The 17182-nt window shown below is 47.3% G+C and overlaps 1 protein-coding gene across 2 annotated transcripts in view; it reads left to right on the top strand.

Annotated features, from left to right (window-relative positions):
- The first annotated feature begins 3830 nt into the window (after positions 1-3830).
- HAL (histidine ammonia-lyase) overlaps positions 3831-17182 on the top strand; it is a 28695-nt gene continuing 15343 nt past the window's right edge. For both annotated transcript variants that reach the window (XR_016216948.1, XM_002711211.6), the window contains exons 1-16: positions 3831-4467; positions 5052-5112; positions 5223-5250; positions 5581-5655; positions 5756-5828; positions 5918-5984; positions 6280-6317; positions 6947-7072; positions 8872-9011; positions 10779-10826; positions 11546-11693; positions 12498-12593; positions 12692-12750; positions 14645-14725; positions 15596-15661; positions 15738-15903. Coding sequence is in view for 1 of the 2 variants with exons in the window: in XM_002711211.6 (XP_002711257.1) it covers positions 4221-4467; positions 5052-5112; positions 5223-5250; positions 5581-5655; positions 5756-5828; positions 5918-5984; positions 6280-6317; positions 6947-7072; positions 8872-9011; positions 10779-10826; positions 11546-11693; positions 12498-12593; positions 12692-12750; positions 14645-14725; positions 15596-15661; positions 15738-15903 (1519 nt within the window). In the remaining variant the exon portion in view is untranslated. The remainder of the gene's footprint in view (positions 4468-5051; positions 5113-5222; positions 5251-5580; positions 5656-5755; positions 5829-5917; positions 5985-6279; positions 6318-6946; positions 7073-8871; positions 9012-10778; positions 10827-11545; positions 11694-12497; positions 12594-12691; positions 12751-14644; positions 14726-15595; positions 15662-15737; positions 15904-17182) is intronic.

Here is a 17182-nt window from a genome sequence, read left to right as displayed (position 1 = left end):
CTGCAGTGCTGGCATCCCATGTGGGCAGTGGTTTGAGTCCAGCTGCTCTACTTCCAATCCAGCTCTCTGCTGTAGCCTGGGAAAGCAGTAGAAGATGGCCCAAGTCCTTGGGCCCCTTCATCCATGAGAGGGACCTGGAAGAAGCTCCTGGCTCCCGGCTTGTGATTGGCCCAGCTCCAGACATTGTGGCCATTTAGGGAGTGAACCAGGGGTTGGAAGACACCCCACCCCTCTCTGTAACTCTGCCTTTTAAATAAATAAATAAATCTTAAAGTTTAAGAAAATGCACAGTATGAAAAACTGCATGGATTTTAATTTTTTTTTGCACCCAAAATAAACATCGTTCATTTACTTTGCTGTTTAAGAAGCAGAGAGACAGTAAACAGAGAGCTTTCAGCCACTGGTTCACCCCCCAACACTCCTGCAGATGCTGAGGCTGGACCAGGGGTGGAGCCAGGGGCTGGGGACTCAATCCATGTGAGTAGCAGGGACCCAGTTACTGAGCCCTCACCACTGCCTCCCAAAGTCTGCAGTAACAGGAAGCTGGAATCAGAAGTCTGAACTGGGCATCAAACCCCGGTACTCAGAGGTGCTACACAGGTGTCTTAACACCCACCCCAATTTATCTTTTAATTCCATTTTCCCGTGAACATTTGAGTACCTCCGTGTTTGGTGAATGGATGGATGGAAGAGGGCAGAAAGTGAAGGTGGCTCATGTCTGCAGGCCTGGGGCTTCTCAGAGGTGCAGGAGGTGAGATCTTCTGAGGACTAGAGGAGGTGGATGATGCATGGTCCGGGGGGGGGGGGGGCAAGTAAAAGGGTGACGCTGTGAATCTGCAGGATCACAGGGCTCCGTGGCAGAGCCTTCCACCTGCACAAAGATGCGTTCGTTGTGATGACCCAGGGGATGGGTTTTACTCCAGTTGTACACATAAATGTAGGGAAAGTGGTCCAGGAGTACAATGAGGGGACCAGCTTTCCAGGGAAATAAACGAGACAGCTGATGGGAAGTTTGGAGGGGAGGGACCGCCTGGAGGTCAGGTCCAGCGGCGGAGACTACCGAAGGAAGGGGTGAGCCGGGAGGCTGGCAGGTTATGGTCAGAGGTAGGATGTCAGGATCTCAGATCACTTATGTGTGCTAATTGCAGGCTGTGGTCAGGGTGTGGCTGGCTGAAGGACAAGTTTCAACAAGGCTCAAGGAAGAGTAGTCCCTACTTGTACAATTTCAGGAAGTGAGAGACTGGATAGGGGTGTGGGTGGGGTTTTTTTGGGGAGCAGCTCTGTCTATTCGCAATGAAGTCTCTGGCATTTCTATGACATTAATCGAATCTCTAGAACGTGACTTTTCACTAAAGGGCTGCTTCATTAAAACAATGCATGCATGTGTGGGAGCAAACTGTTGAAATCCTTACTTAATGTATACTAAGCTGATCTTCTGTATATTAAGATAATCGAAAATGAATCTTGATGTGAATGGAAGGGGAGAGGGAGTAGGAAAGGGGAGGGTTGTGGGTGGGAGGGATGGTATGGGGGGGAGGCCATTGTAATCCATAAGTCGTACTTTGGAAATTCATATTCATTAAATAAAAGTTAAAAAAAAACAATGCATGCATGTCTTTGAGTCCTCGTTAATGCCACTCAGTTTCTTAGTGCTGATGGTAATGAACTGGGTGCAGGAATCTGTTATCTGTGGTGAAAAGATGAACTGGATTAGGGGCATCCGTGTGCCAAGAGCAAAGAACATTTTGGGGGGGGCAGTTTCTTTTTTTTTTTTTAACTTTTATTTAATGAATATAAATTTCCAAAGTACGACTTATGGATTACAATGGCTTCCCTCCCCATAACGTCCCTCCCACCCGCAACCCTCCCCTTTCCCACTCCCTCTCCCCTTCCATTCACATCAAGATTCATTTTCAATTCTCTTTATATACAGAAGATCGGTTTAGCACACATTAAGTAAAGATTTCAACAGTTTGCTCCCACACAGAAACATAAAGTGAAAAATACTGTTTGAGTACTAGTTATAGCATTAAATCTCAATGTACAGCACACTAAGGACAGAGATCCTACATGAGGAGTAAGTGCACAGTGACTCCTGTTGTTGACTTAACAAATTGACACTCTTGTTTATGGCATCAGTAATCACCCTAGGCTCTTGTCATGAGCTGCCAAGGCTATGGAAGCCCCCTGAGTTCACCGACTCTGATCATATTTAGACAAGGCCATGGTCAAAGTGGAAGTTCTCTCCTCCCTTCAGAGAAAGGTACCTCCTTCTTTGATGACCCATTCTTTCCACTGGAATCTCACTCGCGGAGATCTTTCATTTAGATTTTTTTTTTCCCCAGAGTGTCTTGGCTTTCCATGCCTGAAATACTCTCATGGGCTTTTCAGCCAGATCCTCATGCCTTAAGGGCTGATTTTGAGGCCAGAGTCCTGTTTACGACATCTGCCATTCTATGAGTCTGCTGGGTATCTCACTTCCCATTTGGATCGTTCTCTCCCTTATTTATTCTATCAGCTAGTATTTGCAGACACTATTCTTATTTATGTGATCCCTTTGGTTCTTAGTCCTGTCATTATGATCAATTGTGAACAGAAATTGATCACTGGGACTAGTGAGATGGCATTGGTACATGCCACCTCGATGGGATTGAATTGGAATCCCCTGGTATGTTTCTAACTCTACCGTTTGAGGTAAGTCAGCTTGAGCATGTCCCGAATTGCACATCTCTTCCCTCTCTTATTCCCACTCTTATATTTAACAGCGATCACTTTTCAGTTAAGTTTCAGCACTTAAGAATAATTGTGTATTGATTACAGTATTCAACCAAAAGTATTAAGTAGAACAAAGAAACAAAAATACTAAGAGGGATAACATATTAAGTTGTTCATCAACAGTCAGGGCGAGGGCTGATCAAGTCAGCAAAGAACATTTATAAAGCTATGTAGGTAAGGGGCTGATGCTGTGAGGTAGTGGCAATTGGGAGCCAGCTGCCCCACTTCCTATGCAGCTCTCTGCTGGGGCCTGGGAAAGCAGTGGAAGATGCCCCAAGTCCTTGGGCCCCTGTACCTGCGTGGGAGACCTGGAGGAAGCTTCTGGCTCCTGGCTCCAAATCAGACCAGCCCCGGCCGTTGCAACCATTTGGGGAGTGAACCAGTAGATGGAAGATCTCTCTCTGACTCTAACTCTGCCTTTCAAATCAATCAGTCAATCTTTAAAAAAATTAGGTAATATAAAGTATTTATGGCCAAATAATAATCACAAACTCTTCTGTAACCTCCCAAGGTGCCAGGTGCTGTCCTAAGGGCTGTACAAGTACTAAGTCACTTAATCCTCCCAAAAGCCTTTTGAAATAGGTACTATCATCATCATCCTCATTTTACAGACGAGCAAACCGAGGCCCAAGCAAGTCAGATAACCTCCCTGGCGGTCGCACAGCTAGAAAATACCAGTGCCGGGATTTGTTCCCAAGTAGATACCACAAATTACTCTGGACAAGGGCACAGGGGCTAATACCACACTTGCTGTAGGCTGACAAGCTCGGACCTCCAAGCTTGCACAGCTCATCTGTCCAGACAATGACCTTCAGTTGAGAAAATGACCTCCAGCCTCTGTAGCCTCGCTTTGTGGAGAGAGAGCTTCCCAGGGCCCTATGGGTGGCAGAGAGGGGTTGCTCAACACGTGTTTGTGGAATAAACAAATGAATTGAAGATTGCCACACTCCCTGGTGTCACAGTTGGCCAGCAGTGTGCCTTTTACAGTTGAGTAATAATCTAGATAAAGGCAGGAACATGCTGTTTATAAAGCGCTCCGCAATGGGAGAATCTCTGCAGATAGAAACCAGGGCAGCGGGAGAGACACTGGGCACCCTGACCACAGGGCAGGCGCAGCAGAGCCCAGAGGGACTGGGACACTGCCCCCCCCATGCCCCCGGGCAAGGTGGTCTGGGGACTGGGTCACAGGTGGACAGGAAGCCCACTTGCCTTGGGTCTGCCTCTCCTGCCCCTAACTCGGTTTCAAAAAACTGAAGAAACCCCTGGGGTGCTGATAAATATTTGTCCACCACACGAATGAGTGAAGGAGAGGGAGGGGCGGAGTTGTGAAAGCTCGTCCCTGGCCTCCCAGCCAGCTGACCACACCCCAGCTGACACTCAGGGATAAAACTCTCCCCTCCCCGGAGTGTCGCCTCACGGGGCCACAGGGCTGCAGCCGCGGAGCCATGCCCAGGTACACGGTGCACGTGCGCGGGGAATGGCTGGCAGTGCCCTGCCGGGATGCGCAGCTCACTGTGGGCTGGCTGGGCCGCGAGGCCGTGCGGCGCTACATTAAGAACAAGCCAGACAATGGCGGCTTCGACTCTGCTGATGCCGTGTGCTTCCTGGTGCGCCGGTGCAAGGGCCTGGGGCTGCTGGACAATGAGGACCCGCTCGAGGTGGCCCTGGAGGACAACGAGTTTGTGGAAGTGGGTGAGTGGTGGCAGGGGAGGGCTTGGTCCTCCCTCCCCCCCTCAGGGACAATGAGAAGAGGTGGCGCTTGCAGTTGGCTTGCTCTGGGTATGCACCTGCCATGCCTCTGGGTCTCTCAAATTCTCACACAACCCCAAGAGATAGGCAGGATTCCCACGCCCTCTGACATCCAGCCAGGAAGGTAACTCGGAAGAGGTAACTTCCCCAGAGTCAGCTGGCTAGACAGTGACAGAAGCTGGACTTGACTCCGAGACCACAGGTCTGCACCTCTTTGCTGTCACCGAGTCCTTCTGAAGAGCCCAGTGGACTGGAGGCAGGCAGGACAGGGGCCTGGGGAGTTCAGATTAAAAGGAGCTGAAACAGAGTGGGGAATGGAGGTGGGAGGGATATCTTGAACTGGCATTGCACCCTCAATGTCTGCACCCCTGCCATTGGCTGTCCTTTGCTAAGATGCTCACTTGAAAGTCTTTGAAATCTAAGCAGTCATTTCTATCAAATTCAAGGGCAGTCAAATTCAAGGCAGATGCCTTGGCCGATAGCAGCTCTGGGGTGATCTTTAAGGGCCCCCCACATTCTTGTTCTAGTCATAGAAGGTGATGCGATGTCCCCCGACTTCATTCCGTCACAGCCAGAAGGAGTTTACCTGTATCCTTTCCTGCCGGCTCTATGCTCTGCTTGGGGGCGGGGTGCCTCCTGCCAGCGGTGGGGCTGGGGCACTGGCACACTACCCAGTGTTTTCCTTTACCTGGCTGCAGATACAGCAAGTACCGGGAGCCAGAGAAGGTAAGCTTCAAACCACTTGCTTTTTGCCCAGAAAATTCAGTCTCCCTCCTCTCCATGTAAGGAGCAAGAGGGCCAGCAAAATTTCTGAGCAAACACAGGACAAGGCTGTACCCAGCTCTGTGCAGCCGGAAGAGCTAGGCTGGGAAAAGCACGATGATGCTTCTTCTTTTCTAACTTGCCCACCCCAGCCTCTTCTGGATAAGTTAATTCCTGTTGCACAGCAATGATGAAATTTCTGAAACAGCAAAGTTTGGTCCACAGGAAGCTTTGCTGCTCTTGTTGGAGCCATGAAGCTGTTCACAGTCTCAGAGATTTCCTTCTTTTGTCCAGTACATTGCCTTAGATGGGGACAGTCTGACCACAGAGGATCTGGTGAACTTGGGAAAGGGACATTACAAAATAAAGGTACTGGAGGAGGCAGGGAGGGAGGGAGGCAAATCCTCTGGCCGTTTGTGCTGCAAAGGGAAGTCTTTAACACGCTCAGTTTTGACCAACCTGTCACTAGCTCACCTCAATTGCTGAAAAGAAGGTGCAAAAATCCAGGGAAGTCATAGACAGCATCATCAAAGAAAAAACAGGTATTGTTGTCTTTATGTTACAAAATTCTCTTCCAACACACACACAAATCCCTTGTGTCTGATTGTATAATGTTTGGTTTGTATTCTAGTTGTTTACGGAATTACTACAGGTTTTGGGAAGTTCGCCAGGACTGTCATTCCCATCAGTAAGCTGGAGTAAGTTGAAAACACAAGAACCTTCAGGTTCTACCTGCTGCCATCTTTGAGATTTTTTTTTTCAACAAGGGGAGTAATTCCCATTAGCCCCAAGGTACCCATGAGCAGGCTGGCAACTTGGGTTCAGTGGCCAAGAAAGGAGTTGGCATTGAAACCAGACAGGTTGGCTTTGTCCATTGCATCTGGCCACCCTGCATCCCTTGCAAAGATTGAACTGTGCTTCCCTTCATTTTCCCAGAGGAAGAGACATTTTCACTGCATGATATCTAAGAGAGCCTTAACCTTTCTCTTCCAGGGAACTTCAGGTCAACTTAGTGCGTTCACATTCTTCAGGTAAATCGTTTGGAGTGTCGGGTGCCTCCTAGGTCTCATTTAATTCAATGAATAACACAGAGCACAGTGGAGTCAGCCGGAAACAGGTAGTGCATGCCAAGGACAAGGTGCTGGGTGCAAGAGGAAGGGAAGCAGAGGGCATCAGGCAAGACCACCTTTCAGCAGAGCCCCAGGGAAAGGAACGGGCCAGGTGGACTGACAGGCTTGGACAGGAGCACATGTCCATCCCGCGGAGAGGGTGCTGCGTATTCAGGGGAGGGAATGATGGCTGTTGCTCAGGCCATGAGTTGGGATGGGCGAGGTGGGATGGGAAACTTGGTCAAGACTTAGCATCCATCCCATGGGGATGGAGCTGGCGAAGGAGTCTGGATGCCATTCTGCAGGAGTTTGGGAACTGGGGGATCCCAGCGACATTCCGGGGATGGGGAGGTGAGAAAGTGAATCTGGGCCTTTTATCTCTCTCTGGAAGATGGGGCTTTGGGATGCCAGCCAGGCAAGGAGAGGGCAGTGCTGCTGTCCATGTCAGGAGAGAGAACGGACCACAGCAGGGAAGCGTTGAGGCATGGAGGCAGCCAGGAGGTAGAAAGGGGTTTGGCTTTCTTGGCAAAAACATGAATTCTGTTTTGAAGGTGTTGGGAAACCCCTAAGTCCTGAGAGGTGTCGGATGCTCTTGGCTTTGAGGATCAATGTCTTAGCCAAAGGATACAGTGGCATTTCCCTGGAGACGCTCAAGCAAGTTATCGAAGTATTTAATGGTAATGCAGGGGGTCCCCAGGTTGACCTTCCACTGAGGCTGGGCATTCCCACAGGGTGCCCTTGAATGACCAGATACGGGGGGTGGGGGAGGGGGATCGGCTGAGCTAAGAAGACAAAGTAATTGAGATGAATAGGAAGCGGCTTGGCAAGAAGGAAGGCAGATAGGAGGGGCAGGGGGCAGTGCCGCTGAGATGGTTACTCCCACGATGGTTACTCCATCCCCCATCACCCTTCACTTAGCATTTGGCATCTTTAGTACAACAAGCACCTTACATCTGCCCCCATATTCAAGCCTAGTGAGAAACTCCAGTTCAGGGGTGCTCGTGTGTGGTTAGAGAAGTAGCAGCGGATCTTCCGGGGAACACAATGGTTGCTGGATGTCCATTTCAGACATTCAGAATTTTGCCATTCTGGTTGGTGCCTTGGAACCTAAACTCTCAGTGCTCCCCATGTGATGGAAGAGTCAGACCTGCACTCTGAAATCCCACTTCCTGCCAAGGGCTAGGGACTCACTGGTAATCATCAAGCCAAGTAGTGGCAGAATTTGATAACAACTCACTTCTTTGGAGCTTGCTTTTTGGTCAGGAAAATTCCAGTGTGAGAGCCAGATTTGCAACGCTTGGGAGGCCTTGTTCCTCTTCCCTGATAAAGAGAAGCCTTGTAGGTCAGGGAAGCTCTGGGGCTCCATGGGGGAGGAATGGGAGGAGAAGCTGGGCTAGGCAGTCCCACAGAGAGGAACACATGCAGAGTTTCCCATCCTATGCATGCAAATGACCCATGAATATGAAATTGAACAGCAATCTGAGTGAATAATTTATAGTAGAGAAGGCTGGGCTGAACAGATAAGTTGTGATCCCAATACCTATTTCTACTCCTACCCTGCTCTGCCCTGTTATAAACCTCAAATCCCATTCGGTCAGACTGCAGACTCCACGCTTGAAGTCATCTGTTCTTGATGGGTGACTCTAAGGTCCCCCTGGGTCCCTAGAGCCCTGAGACGCCCCGAGGGCAAACCGATCCGGAAGCTGGCCCCGTGCATGGCATTGCTCTCTCCAATGTTAACAGTTGGAAAAGACACCGCTATCAAGAGTCTAGTGTTAGTTTAGAAAAATGAAACCTTTGTTGGTAACATTTTTGGGAATTTCTTACAAAATCATACGTGTTTACTTATAAATGGTGGTGGGTGGCAAAGTGGGTGACTAGCAAATAAGGAAGACACTCAGTTGCCTAAGACTTGATCTCCCCAGAGAGCCCTGTGGACACTGTGGTGTGCCATGTCCTTCCAGAACATTCTATGTTGCTTTCCTAATGTTAAACAGTCATATATTTCCAAAGACTCTCCAAAAGCACTTAGTGGCTTCCTACCATTCCATCACATGAATGTCTCTTAACTCCATATTTAGATAATTTCTAACTTTTTATTCTCACAAGCAAGGCTGTAATGAACAGCAACTAGTTCCTGGTCATATCTTTAAGATACACCTCCAGAATTTGTAGAAGTGGAACTGTTTGGTCGGGTGCCGGCATGCACATTTTGAAGGCTAGGCTCCCAGAAGGGTCCTGCTTACTCCCTGCTCTCTTCCTCCTTCCTCCCCTCACCTCTGCCCTCCCCCGCCAAAGCAGCTCAGCTGGGTCCCTTAAGCATTAGCTGTGCCTGAGAAATTCTCTTTCCCCCGGTATTCATGGCCAGAGTCATCCTAGATGGAATGGGGGCAGGCAGGGGTGGGAGGTTCCTGGCAAAGTGAGAACATCCAGAATGTTGCCTTCCTGAAGTAACTCGTGCCTTCTTCTCTCCCAGCCTCCTGCCTGCCTTACGTCCCAGAGAAAGGAACCGTTGGTGCCAGTGGAGACCTGGCCCCACTCTCTCATCTGGCTCTCGGCCTAATTGGAGAAGGGAAGATGTGGTCTCCAAAGAGTGGCTGGGCTGACGCTAAATATGTAAGACTTTTCTAGCAATTTTCATGTGCAGTTATTTCCCTGGGTTGGACAATGGCTGGACATGGATGGTTTGTGCACTCACTCCTTTCTACAGCCCAGTGAGCGGGGGCCTCTGCTGTCTTTATTTTATAGATGAGACAACTGAAGCTTAGAAGTCAAACTAGGCAAGCCTATTAACGTCCACCCTGACTGTCAATCAGTTTCCCAGAGTTGGTGATTACCTTGGTGGAAAGGTACACCCAAGAACTTATTGTGCACCCACAAGGCTGACAGTGCCTGTGCGGGAGGTCACATGGTATCACAACTTTACTCAGGAGCTGGTCTCACAGGTACAGAACTGTGGATCATAACACTCACCAGATGGCCTCTGGGATGCAGGTTCCACTTTTCTGCAAGCTCCTGAGGCTTTTATTTAATAATGCCTCCATGTTTTTCTCACCTGTCTCCAAATTCCATCAGAGTAGAGCAAAGCATCAATGAAAGTCTTATCTCTGGGCAATTGCTGGGAGGCCCCATACGTAAGTGAAAGAGGCAAGGAGCCAAGGAAGAAGCTGCTAAAGGGATAATGACATATATAATAATAATAATAATAATAATAATAATAATAATAATAGTCCTGTGGGTTCCAGGTAGTCTTTCTTCCATGCAGCTTCCCCTGTCTCTGCTGTCAGTGAACCCCCAATCACCTTCACACAGCAGTCAGGCTGACCTTTCCCAATAGCAAACACAGCTTGTTCTAGCTGTGTTCCAGCAGGTTTTCCATTGTCCATTGCTAAAGTCTAAACTTAAGGGGCTTCTAAGAGTCTTGCTTGTCATGCAATCCCCCTAATCTCCCCTATCCAGGGTTCTGCATTGTAGGGACTGGAATGTGCTGGTCACTGAACCAGGTGCCCCGTGCAATCACACCTTCTCCTCCCGGCACCCCCGCCTCTCTCTGGTCCCCTTCAGAGAAGTCCTCCAGGTAGCTTCCCTGTGGATCCTCTGCATCTTCTCCCTTCCCGGCTCCACACCTTGTGCCCTTCCTCTGTACTCTCCCAGCCTCCTAGGTGATCATTTTCCACTGCACGCTTCCTACTCCCTGCATCATGGCCCTAACTACCCTTGAATTTCTGTCTCCATTTTTCCTTCCCCTAGCCCTAGCCCAACTCCCCAGACAGAATCTGCCTGTGGCGGCTACTCTGATCCACTGGTGAAGATAGTCAGTGCCACTGGTTCTGCCTTTCTGCTTCTTGAAATGCCCCCTTCCCCTTCCCTAGCAAGACCTTAGCTACTCTCTTTGCCCCTGTTCTCCTGGGGTTCTGTGCGCTTCTAGCAGAGGGAACTCCATAGACCCTTCCTGGTTGGTGCTCCTATATCTGCCACTCAAGTTTTGCTTAGAGGTTCTGCCAGAGTTTGGGTCAACCATAAATGGGAGTAAAGGGCTTTTAGGTCATGCCCTAGAAGCAGGGAGCAAGGACAGTCAGGAACCCAGCTTTAGCCTGCACAGGTGAATCACTAAGGTAGAAACTGAACACCAAAGACCTAGAAATCAGCATTTAGAGTTGGTTCTGCAAACAGAAAAAAAGTCCCCGGATTAAGTACAAAAATCAGTTGAAAGGCAAGTCTGCTTTCAGATCGAAGACCAGAACTAGAGGCAAGGTGTGTAGGTCTGACCTTCCATCAGACAGACCTTTGGCCTCAAAGGTCTTTTATTGGATTCCATATAAAATCAGAAATAGGCTGCTAGTTCATTAGATTCCCATTTTCGTATTTGCAATCATTCTACAGGTTCTGGAAGCCCACGGATTGAAACCAGTGGTTTTGAAACCAAAAGAGGTAAGCAGTCAAGGCAAATTCATTCCTATAAAGAGGCCTTTGTTTATGCCATGGTTTTGGTTTTAGGATCAGTGTTAATGGTTCCTGAAAGTGAAAGTGGGATACCTGTTTCTTGAAAGTTGCTCATTGAAGAAAGGGCACTTGGAAGATTCTTTGTGTTAAAAATCTAAGGATCCCTAACAGAGACTCTAAGCCAAACGTCCTGGGCCAGAATTGTTCCTGGTTGACTTTACTGTGGGGCGATGTTAAAGAAGAAATGCAGAATAAAGAGCTAAGAATTCTATCAAAGTCCTTCCAAAAGTTCATGGAAAATGGCATTAAAATGGAAGTTTGTTTTGGCACAAAAATTTCAAAAGCCATGCCTAACACGGGGTCTTCAAAAAGTTCATGAGAAAAAGCCAAGTGTGGAATTCACAACTTCTTTGCACCAAAATAAACCTATCTTTTAATGCCATTTTCCAGGATCTTTCTGAAGATCAGATGCACAATCCACACTCCAGAGCTAGCTGGGGAACTGGCGTCCTTCCCAGGCATCATTTGGCTGGAGGGGTACTGACAATGTCACATGTGACACCACGGATCCCTCAAGTGCTTAAATAAGCCTCAACGCCCTGCACTTTAGGGAACGGGAATCAGCCACTGGCCCATTGCTCTCTTAGACAAAAGCAAAAGACACAAACTCCACTTACAGTAGGAACCTTTTCCCTCCCTCCCCGAAGGGCCTGGCACTCATCAATGGGACACAGATGATCACCTCCCTGGGCTGCGAGGCTGTAGAGAGAGCCAGTGCCATCGCCCGCCAGGCAGACATCGTCGCCGCCCTGACCCTCGAGGTGCTAAAGGGCACCACCAAGGCCTTTGATACAGGTCCGCGTGGTTCTGCCACCTGAGGGTGGGGGTGGGGCTGGGGGGCAGTGGTCAAGGTCTTCAAACACAGGGATGGTGCGAGTGGGTGGTGAGGAAGGAGAACACCAGGTGCCTGTGGCACATCCAGGGCGGCCACAGCTTCACCTGTGTTGTGCTGCACCCGGCCCTGGAAGCCAGCACGTTGGACAGATGTGGCCCTGAGGAGCAAGTGAGTCAGAGGGTCTGGGCGGCCTCAGGTCCAGAGTGGGAGAGGATGGAGCTCAGTTAGGAAACTGGGTGAGAAAGACTACAGAAGCTGTAGCTCATTCTGCAGGTAGTGAATTGCAAAGACTCTGCAGCAATGAGAAGTAGGACAGGAAATGGTCTCAAAACGACTTTGAATTAAGTGAATTAAGCCACTATTAGGCCCTTCTATTATTAACCCATTTCTTTTTGTATTTAGTTCCTTATTGCAAATGTTTTCCCATTTATCAAGAAGTGTTGTGTTCTCTCTGAATCACTTCTAAAACTTTTTGACTCATAATACTTGTGTATATTTACGGGGTATAGGAGCTCAGTTCCTTGGAAGGCAGGCCCAGTGTCTTGAGTTAAATTCCCAGTGAGAACACATAATTTGCCCTCAGGTGTTTAAAATGGGAAGAATAGGCACTGAGAACATTTTTGTTTCTGCAATGAAATTTCAAACTCTCCGAGTAGTGGTCAAGGACCCCCGGGACTTTTGAGGGCTACTGTGGGTAGTCCTGAGGCCAATGTGGTGGCTGGTTCTGTTACCAAGATTGCTCTTTTTTGCTTCATCAATTCTAGACATTCATGCTGTCCGCCCACATCGTGGACAAATTGAAGTTGCTTTTCGTTTTCGGTCACTCTTGGACTCCGACCATCACCCATCAGAAATAGCAGGTCTGGGCGTGTTTATGTGAGTGGGCTGATTTGGTTGCGTGTTTTGGGAGAGAACTGGTGATGTATGTCCTATCTTATCCCCTCCATGTCTTCCACAGAGAGTCACAGGTTCTGTGACCGGGTGCAGGATGCATACACCTTGCGCTGCTGTCCACAGGTAAAACCAAAAACCCCAACAAAGTTTTTCTCCCCAAATTCAGAGGGGAAATGGAAAAAAAAAGGGAAGGTGTTAGAAATCCATGTAATGGTCTACTAGAGTCCACATTTTTTATTGCCTCTTAAAAATTATGTCTCTGGTACGACTAGCGAGCAAATCATTGTGAAGTTTCGATTCATTCCCTGTGGTAAGCTCATCTTGGAATGGCTTCGCTCCTTTCCTTTCAGTGTCATCCAGCGGACACCTTCCTTGTTGATCTAGTGTCCTAACATTTTTCCAAAGAGATTTATTTATTTATTTGAAAGGCAGAGGGAGAGACAAAGAGAAAGGGAGGGAGAGAGGGAAAGAGGTGTTTCATCCTCTGGTTCACTCCCCAAATGGTGTCAACAGCAGGAATGCCCAAACTTATAAAAATTTTTATTAATGACATCATCACAACCAGTTAATAGAGTTTTACTGGTTCTCCCTGTTAGATACAAGTTGAACCAGCCAGCCAACCATGTTCATGGTGAAGTCTAGTTATATCTTTTAAAATTCAAGAGCATACCCATGGTTACTGTATCAGTATTGACAGGTGTAAACCATTACATATGAATATGAGGCTTAACTTATTAAGCAAAGCAGATCACCTCAGCTGACATTAGGAGCCCTGTGTTGCAGGTGCCCATTGACATGTGGCAGTTAGTTCACTGAGATTAGCAAACAACATGTCAGCTTGTGCAAGCTCCAGTCCTTACTGTCATACAGAGCGCTCCCTAGGGCTAACACTCTCATTTCCTTTTACTCAGCAAGCTGTGTTCCAGCTAGCTTCTTAGATGACACATCAAAAGCATGTATGGGAAAGAACTGCGCAGTGAGTTCAGCAGTAAGAAGTCCTGGCTTAACGCCTCCCTGTTTCTCTAATAAGGACAGCAGACTATGTGACAGGCGCCATCACAGGGTCTCCCGTGTCTGTTACTTGATTTTTCCAATGATGAGACAAGTGTTCTTCCTCTCATTTTGCAGCTGGGAGTAGAGGCACAGAGTTAAGTACTTTGCTCTGGGTCAGTCTGATCACTGCATCTTTGCTTTCTTGACTTGAGAGTAGCCAGAGAGGCAGGTGCTACTTTAGAACGTGGTGACTGGCTTTGGCTTGCCTCAGGGGAGCTGCCTTGTTTTCTGAGCTTTTCTAATATGGTAGCTTTATGCTTCACGAACTTAACCCTCCTTGGATAATAGCTACCATCTGAATGGTCTCTATAGGCCATGCCCAGGAGTTGGTGTGCATATGGTAAGTTCTGGGGTCTGTCCTCTAAGTCTGTATCTCTTTCAGCTATTAAATGAAGTACATTGTCCAAAGTTCTCCGAACAACCTGGCCATGAATCTGCCTGTGTGTCTGCATTCTCCCTCTTCCACTGTGCTGTTTTAGATCTTTTTAGATCAGATCTTGTTTAGATCTGTTTAGATCAGCTGTTTAATGTGCTGACATTAGATCAGCTGGAGACTGATCTAATGTCAAACCTTGTTATGATGAATTGATTCTAATTGGTTTCAGTGAGAACCAGATGACTTTTAACAAAGTTCTCTTCATATTCTAAATGAATAGAGGCTTCAAAAAGTTAGTGGAAAATGGAATTAAGTTTATTTCAGTGCAAAAAATTTTAAATCCATGCTTACCAGCAGTCTTCAAAAAGCTAGTAGACAATGCTTATTATGAGGAATTTCAAATTTCTTCACTGAAATAAATGTATCTTTTAATTCCATTTTCCAGTGTTTTGAAGTCTCCCCATATATTTCCATGGTTATAACTGCAAAGCACTTCCTGGGGGAAACACTGAAGGTATTATCCTATAAGGGTATTGGTGCCTTGAAGGAAATCAATTGGTCATCTATCTTATTTTGATCATATTTTAGATCCACGGGGTTGCAAATGACACAATAGCATTTGTGAAGAACATCATTACCACAGAACTGAACAGTGCAACAGATAATCCTGTATCTTTTGAGTGTCTACTAAACTTTAATTATAGAATTTCCAGCTGGCAACTGGAGGATCTACTGAAGCAATCATTTTGTATAGCATCTCAGTTCTGCTCCTTTCATAGAGTAAATGAGTGAGTAGCTTCGGCCCACAGATTGCATGGGTGGGCGAATGCATGGAAACAGGAACCATGGGAACAGAGGGCCAGGAGTATTCTTTAGCCCTTGTAGGCAAAAAGGAAGGAGGATCTGTTACTGCCTTTGCCTGCTGATTTAAATAAAGCGCAGAGCAGGATGGAATTATTGCCGATGGTAATAACATTCAGTGGGGACTTAAGTTGCCTTCTACGAAAACAGGCTTGTGAGGACCTATTCATCACTATCTTTGTTGAAGGCTGGCCCAGGACCACTGACTATGGAGTTTGAAAGTTCCCAAGATCGATTGGTCTAGACTTTGAGGTGGTTGCTCATCAACAGGTTCCATTCAGCAAATCCTTTATGCAAAAGGCCACAGTGCCCATTTTAATGGATGTTCTGGTCTCCATTCTTAGTCTCAAGCTATGAACGTTTTGAGGGCGAATACTAATCACCACATGAGTACAGTCATTATGTGTACATTAGAGCTTAGATATCTCTAATCTCAGCAGAAGACATTTCATGCTGTTTCTTTGGCCCCCAGTTGGGCGCTCACGATTCATCTTCAAGGTTTATTTACTTTTGTGCCCATTGATGTTAACCCTGCACGAGGGAAGACTGTCTCTTCTTTCTACTACCCATGTTTATACAAGGACTGCCACCCTAATGTAAAAAACAGTAGTTTGGGGAAGGAGTTATACTTGATTTGATCAGTCAATGCTATGTTCCAACCTTAACCTGTTTTGAAAGATGGTCTTCGCCAGTAGGGGAGAGACAATCTCTGGAGGAAACTTCCACGGTGAATACCCAGCCAAAGTAAGCTTTCTAAAGTTGCCTCTGACTCTGAACACGTATTCCAGAAGGGGCCAACTGAACTGAGACCTTCTTGCAGGCCCTGGACTATTTGGCCATTGGTGTCCATGAACTTGCTGCCATTAGTGAAAGAAGAATTGAAAGGCTTTGTAACCCCTCCCTCAGCGAGCTGCCTGCCTTCCTGGTGTCTGAAGGTGGTCTGAACTCGGGGTTCATGATAGCCCACTGCACAGCTGCAGCCCTTGGTAAGGACACTGCCCTTTTCCCAAACACAACCCTTGCCGGCCTTGTTACCCGAAAACACCGAATTTTGTTTTTGAATGAGGTCCACTCTTTCAACACTTTTATTTACATCCTTCCACTCTCAAACGTAGCAGGTTGACTCCTTAACATTTTTTTTAGAAAAATAAAATAAAACCCAAACAATGTTATACTGAAACATAATAGGACAATATTGGGTGCTTCAAAAAGTTGATGGGAAATAGAATTAAAAGAGAAGTTTATTTTGGTGTAAAAAAATTTGGAATCCGTGGATAGCTTTACAATACACATTTTCCATGAACTTCTTGAAAGCTTTCAGGAAGTTTCAGAGTGAAAAGCAATTTTTTTAAAAGAAAAATTTTACATATTAATTTAGAGAAAGAGAGACAAAGACAGAGAACTCCCACATGCTGATTCACTCCCCAAATATTTTTTTTTTTTTTTGGACAGGCAGAGTGGACAGTGAGAGAGAGAGACAGAGAGAAAGGTCTTCCTTTGCCGTTGGTTCACCCTCCAATGGCCGCTGCGGCCGGCACGCTGCGGCCGGCGCACCGCGCTGATCCGATGGCAGAAGCCAGGTACTTCTCCTGGTCTCCCATGAGGTGCAGGGCCCAAGCACTTGGGCCATCCTCCACTGCACTCCCTGGCCACAGCAGAGAGCTGGCCTGGAAGAGGAGTAACCGGGACAGAATCCGGTGCCCCGACCGGGACTAGAACCCGGTGTGCTGGCGCCGCAAGGCGGAGGATTAGCCTAGTGAGCCGCGGCGCCGGCCCCCCCAAATACTTTAAATGGTTGGGGCTGGACTGGGGGTGAAGCTGGGATCCAGGAAAACAATCCAGGTCCCCCATGTGGGTGGCAGCAGCACAGTTACTTGGGCCGTCACCGCTCTTCCCAGAGTCTGCATTAGCAGGAAGCTGGAGTCAAGAGCCAGAGCCAGGAATTTAACCCAGTTACTCCAATGTAGGATTCAAGTGTCTTAATCACTATCACTCTCTGCAAAGCAATTTGACATTGTGTAAGAGCTTCACCTTTGTAGCTTTTTTCAAAATCTCAATCTGAAGACTCTCAGAGGGAAAAAGACAAAGGTGCTAACAGTTATCATTAGAAACAACCTGAATAATTAAACTTGTGATATATGCCAGTAGATACAGCAACCACTGAAAACAAAGATATGATTGCGATATACAAGATTATCTATAAGTAGCAGGATACCCTCTAAGAAAATTGAGCAATTCGATAGCTGATGTGACTCAAGATTGTAA

Source organism: Oryctolagus cuniculus, chromosome 11 (genome assembly GCF_051225735.1).
Source record: "Oryctolagus cuniculus isolate XC-2025 breed Fujian yellow rabbit chromosome 11, ASM5122573v1, whole genome shotgun sequence".
NCBI lineage: Eukaryota > Metazoa > Chordata > Mammalia > Lagomorpha > Leporidae > Oryctolagus > Oryctolagus cuniculus.
Note: the sequence above shows the minus strand (reverse complement) of the source record. Positions and strands in the feature narration are given on the sequence as shown.